Genomic DNA, 6,000 nt, shown 5'->3' with positions numbered 1-6,000 from the left:
CTCAGGGCGCCCACAGACGCTCTGCACAACCACATCCGCCGCGCGCCGCCTACGTGCCTCGCGCCCCGTCCCGCGCGCCACCAAGATTCGGGGCGGGCCCAAGCAGGAGCGGACAGGGAGTGGGCCCTCTCCTCTGCGCATGCTCGAGCGGCACTCCCACAGGCGAGGGGTGGGGCACGCGTTCGCCGCGCGCTGTGCCCCGGTTGGCCGGGGAGGGCGCACGCGCCGGGGGGAGTCCCCTGGCTCCGCCCCCGAGGGGGGCGGGTACACGGCGGCGCCGCTCGCTATTGGCGGTGCCGGCGGCTGCGCGAGGGGTGGGCGGGGCGGCGGGCGCGGCCGGGCCATGTGTGCCGGGCGCCGCCGCAGAGCGGCCGCAGCCGCCACCGGCAGCGCCGCGCCCGTCCCGGGGAGCGGCGCAGAGCCCGGGAAATGTTCTCCTCTTGGGGCTTCCCCTGTGGTCGGCTCCGCCTCGCCGGCCGGGCGGTAGCGCGCCGCTCCGCGCTGCTCTGCCAGTGGGCGGCGGCTTCCCCCGCCCCGCCGTGGCTGCCTCTGCTCGGCGGCTCCCACCGGCGCCTACTCGCGCTCGGAGGGCTGAGCTCCTTCGCGGCGGCGGCGGCCGGGCGGGGGGCGGCGGGGGCCGCGCCGTGCGGATCGGGTGCGGCGGGGGGTGGGTTCCGGCCGTCGCGGGTGGCGGTGGTGGTGAAGACGACCCGGTACGAATTTGAGCAGCAGCGGTACCGCTACGCCGGGCTCTCCGAGGAGGACCTGAAGCAGCTGGTGAGCGGCGGGAGGGGCCGTCGGTCCCGGCCGCCGAGGGCGTTGCCGCTGGGGCTTCAGCAGGGGTGGGGGGATACCCAGGATGATGCCCAGCTCTGGCGAGGGATGACCGGGGTGATGCCCTGTTCCGGGGCCGCCGCCGGGCCGCTGTGTCCGAGTGTCCCTTGGGCTTCCCCGGGCCCTGGTGGGGCGGAGCCGGCGGCCGTGGAGGTGAGCGGGGTCGCGGCCGCTCTCCCCGCGCTCTGACCCTGCTGCCCACGGCTCTGCCCTCCCGCCGTTTCCCTCCCCGGCTCTCCGATCCCAATGGAGCCGCCGAGTGGCATCGCCTGGGAGAGGGGCACGAGCCGCGCCGCTGGACATTCATCGCTTGCAGGCTGCTGAGAGATTTGTGTAGTAAGCGTGTGTGGGTTTTACCCTCGGAGGAATTCCAGCAGCCCTCAGCAAACTGCAGTCTTTTTTTTTTTTTTTTTCTGTAATATAATTCGTGTAATATAAAGATCAGAGAAGTGCATGCTGAGGAAAGTACAGTGTTGTAGAAAATCTCTATGTCTTGAAGAGGACTGATTTGCATTTCCTCTGTTTTCTTGCCTCACATCCTCACTCCATCCTTACATATTTTCCTCCATCCGGACAACCAAGTCTCTCTCAGATCCACTGTTAAAGTTTTTAGAAAAGCTTTTTGCTCTAGTCTCTAAGAAACCTTTAATGTAAAGGTCCATTTCTGAGCTTATACTAAAAGAAAACAAGTATCTCTCAGAGCTGGTACATGCACCCAGCGTCTTCATCTTCATCATGCTTAGTGGCTTCATCCAGTTCTCCCTTTACCTTGTGGCTGTCTCCTTCCAGTGTTCGTCTGTCACAGCTGGACTGAAAGATGGTAACTCCTGGAGGAGTTACTTTGGCTGCCAGCAGTCTGTGAAGTCCATGTCATGAGCTTATATTATTATGCCTTGATTTTGAATAAGTCCATTACATTAATTTGTCCACACATTAGTTTGTGTCTGTCAAGTCTTTCATGTCTTACAACTGGAAGTATTTTAGATCTCTGTTAGTTTGCAGTGTTTGGACTAAACTTGTACATGTGCTTGTGTAGCAAGGACAAATAGCTGCTTAGCCTTGCTTTGTAAAGAATTGGGATAAAATGTACAGTATCTAAAACAATGTCTGTGTGCTTCAGTTGGTCATCTAGCTCCTATGGAATTCCTGTCCAAACATTTTTCACACATTTTCTATAGCTCTGTAGTCACAGTTCAACAAGTTTAATGTCAGTCTGTGTTGATTCTGATGTACGTTCCTGTTGCTGAGTACTTCCTTTCATACAGTGGTTAGTTAAAAAAAAAAAATCTCTCACAGCTCAGCTGTGAGACTTTTTATTTTCATTTAGGTTTTTGTGAGAAACTATTTCTTGTTGAGTGTAGAGATTGTCCTCAGTGTGCAGCTAAGCCCAGGAAAAGCAGACTGGGTTTGTTTGGTTACTTTTCCCTAATTGCTTCTGTACAGGCAGGACTGGGACACTGAATCAGGGAGCAGCATTGCACATCCCTTAAGGTGCTCATGGCTTAATGTAGTGGTAGCTGCAGTTTGTTTATTCATGATAATGCTTATTTTGCATGATTAGTAACCTGTATCATTCTGAATATGCATTTTTTAAAAAGTAACTATGAATTCAGTAGGTGATTGTAATAGTTGCAGAAACACCTTAGAGTTTGTCCTTTTGGAGAAACTTACAGGTACACAATAGTTCTTGGTATTTTGATGATTTTAGAATCTCTGTTCTAGGACTGGTGCTTTTTTAAGATTTACCTTTCCCCTTAAAATACTGCCTTATGTGGAATTGCAATAAAACATGGTGTCGCCAGGTAGACAAAGCCCAACTTGCCTAACTATGTGTGTAGCAATATTGAGTTAAGCTCTTGCTATATGGGCAGGAGTACAAAGATTTGTGCAAGAACAGATTGAAAAGGTTTTACAGAATTTTGTATTTGAAATAGAAAATAATAGAGCAAAGGAATTATCCTTTCTGCCCAATTCTTAAATTTTTTAGCTAACTTGTAAAAATTTCTGCATTGGCATTCTGCTGTGACTGGTCTCAGATCTTTTTTCCTCAGACTGAGTTAATGGCAGCCTCACTGAATATGTCACATGAAGATTCAGAAGGCTCTTAGCATCTTTGTTGGGGACGGAGATCACTTTGTAGCAGAGTGATTGCTGTGAAGTGTCCTTCCCCCGCACTGCCATTGTGGGCAGCTTGGGAACACTATGCATTTAGTTTCCTGGTGTTAGCTGCAGTCCATGCTCCCTGTGTCTCTGTTTCTCCTGGGGAGACTTGGGAAGCTGCTCCAAGATCTCAGAAATGGGCCCAGACACACTGTCTTTGGATTTGCAGCTCAGTTGTGTTGAAGGGCCACACAGAAGGCAGGGTGGGCATTGAGTTCATGTGAAAGCCTCATGCTGAGATGCAGGCAGAGTGAAAGCAAGAGAACATAGGAAAGATTTTGCAGCTTTGGTGTTCGGAGCTGCTGGCTGACCCAGGCGTGTTGGTGGTGAGGGCTGCATTGCAGGGTTGGGTGATCCTGGAGGACACTTGTGGTGTGAGAGAGTCAGCACCAAAGGTGCTGTCGTCCTTTGTCATGGACCTTCAGATGTCCAGACACTGGGTGTCTGAAATACAGAAATTCAGTGTGAAGACAATGTTTGAGGCTTAGATTTGAGCAACCATACCTGGGCTTGTTGCCTGCCTGTTGTGAGCAAAAGAGATGTTTGCAAGTTTCTAGAAGATAACTGATGTCTGTATTTCGAAGCTTTAGCTACTTGTAGAGCACAATTGATAAAAATTGTGGGCTTAATCAGTTCTGCCTGATCAACAAGACAGGATAGCAGCCTTGAACGTAGCTTTTTTATCAATGTGTTTATGTATTAAGACTGAATATGCAGTAAGTAACTTAATGCAGAAATGGAGGCTGGTGTCTTTGGGTGTACATCCTAATGAGATTTGTTCCATGTTTAAGGAGGCTGAAGATAAATCATTGGCATACATCAACAAGTACTAAAACATGATACAGATCATAGTATATATCATTATCTATGATACACTCAGTATAAATCACTCCAGGAAGCAGAATACCAGTAATGCAGGTGACTGGCTGACGTTGCTAGTAAGCCATAAAGGGCATCTGTAGCTTAAACCCTTCTGTGGTCTTTCTTTTGGACACCAAGTGAGTTGTATTACACAAACACTATGATATGTTGCAAAGTCAAAGCTGCAAGGTCACAATTCCAAAATTCTTTCTCTGTGTAAACGGAGCGAGGAGGGGTAAAGAAACAGTCCAGACAGCAGAAGAGCAGAACTAATGGGGGAGAGATGGAGAACAAGGGCTACTTTCACAGACCTACTAAACACTCAGGAGTTTATCTTCAATTTCCTCTCTACATGGAGGTTGTGCATGCCTGATCCAGGCAGTTGTTTTTACCTATCTTGTGGCAGATTGTCTTGCATGCTTAAAAATTAAGTTGTTAAAATCTGTTTGTAATTCTATATATAAACTCATTTGACTATCATAATTTGTAGTATGATTCTGACCTAGTCTGAAAAGTGTAATTAAGTGTTGTGTATGCTGTTGTACAGGGAAGGGTTTCAGAGTCTTCCATTAAGAAGGAAGATTAGAGACCTATAAAAATGGATTTATAATACCACAAAACAAAACTGTTCCAAAATGACCCATCACTTTTAAAAAAGTGTTATATCAGTAAATTTTGTGCATCATATCATGCAAGTAATATTTTTCTTAGCCTTTATGAAATTCAAAGGGGCTGTTGGATTTCTAAAACTTGCAGTTACCAGCTTTAAGTCACACTAATCTTTCTCCCAAGTCCTTGCAAACAGTTTGCTTACCAGAAGTGACATCAATTTGCATTTCTTGTAACCTGGTTTACTGGGATTAGCATCTAAAAATGACTAGTTAAAAAAGATGAATGATACAGTTAACTAATACTGAAGGCTATTTCAGGTGCTGTTTATTTCACTCTCAGTAAATCCATGCAGAAGAGGCACTGCTGTTGTCCTTAATGTAAATTTAGAGAATATAACGCCCCAGTAATAGATAAAGCTTTTTACTGACTTCTGGTTTTTGATTTGTTTGACAGTGCAGAGCTGATAAGCTGCTGACTTCTCACAGCTGTAAGGTGTTTAGGGAAGATAACCTGCCCAAACACATTTCATACACAGTTCTAATAACGTCTGAAAATGTCTTTTCATATGGAAAGTTATGTTTGTCTTGGTCTTAATTGGAAGGAAATTGTTCAATGTGGACTAGAGATGATATTCTGTTGTGGTTGGTTTATGTGTCTTTATTTGGAGTAGGGAGGAAAAGCAAGTTGGAGGTTTGGAACAAGTTCCAGTTCTTTTGGACCACTGCAGCTAATTGCTAGGGGTGGTAATCTCGGTGATGTGAAGTTCATACAGCTTTATAGAAAACTGGTGTCTGGTTAAGGAAGAGGTAACTTGTTGGCATACTGCCTCCCCTGAAGGAGGCCAGTGTGAACTCACACAAGTGGTTCATAAGGAAGCAGCACCATCCTGAGCAGGGCTGGTCAGGAAAGAGGGAAGGAGTGTTGCCCAGCAGGTAGGTGAACTTCAGCAGGCATTATGTTGTGCACCAAAACACCCCACATAACTGTGGATGGGGTGTTTGGGGGGTGTGTGTAGCAGAGCACTATCCTCCCGCCCTCCAGCTCCTAATTTAGATGTGTACAGCACCAGCTGTTGTCAGCCTGTGCAGTAAAGTTTTCATGTCTCTTAGAAAATTCCCTCTTGTGGGAAATGTACTGTTTTACCTTTAACTTGATAGGTAATTGATTTTTGTTTTTAATTACAGAAAAATTCTTTGCTATTTTTTACACTAAGTGGTGAAAGATACCCTTTCAGTATCACTTTTGAATTACTTTTCCTAGGTACTAGTTTACAGGCTTGTAGCTCTCATACCACCACCTGAAGATACAGTTTTGGAAAACAGCCAGGTATTTTGTTCTTAGGTTTCTGGTTTAGAAGACTGCATTTCAATACTGATGTCTGTGATCCTCTTGAGCACTTATTTAGAAAGTACTACTCAAGTATTTTCAGAAGACTAGAATTTTTGCAAATGCAAGGAAGGCAGCAGAATGAAAAAGCGATATGCAGACTTCAAAGTTCAGCTGAATTCTAATTTTAAAATGAAATCTGGTAAT

The 6,000-nt window shown here is 46.9% G+C and overlaps 1 protein-coding gene across 3 annotated transcripts in view; it reads left to right on the top strand.

Moving 5' to 3' along the window:
- The first annotated feature begins 294 nt into the window (after positions 1-294).
- The window catches only part of NADK2 (NAD kinase 2, mitochondrial), a 32,634-nt gene continuing 26,928 nt past the window's right edge, over positions 295-6,000 (top strand). For all 3 annotated transcript variants that reach the window (XM_015615016.1, XM_015615018.2, XM_015615015.1), the window contains exon 1: positions 295-777. In XM_015615016.1, the coding sequence (XP_015470502.1) occupies positions 430-777 (348 nt within the window). In that variant the 5' untranslated portion in view covers positions 295-429. The remainder of the gene's footprint in view (positions 778-6,000) is intronic.

The sequence above is a fragment of the Parus major genome, chromosome Z, assembly GCF_001522545.3.
Source record: "Parus major isolate Abel chromosome Z, Parus_major1.1, whole genome shotgun sequence".
Lineage (NCBI taxonomy): Eukaryota > Metazoa > Chordata > Aves > Passeriformes > Paridae > Parus > Parus major.
Note: the sequence above shows the minus strand (reverse complement) of the source record. Positions and strands in the feature narration are given on the sequence as shown.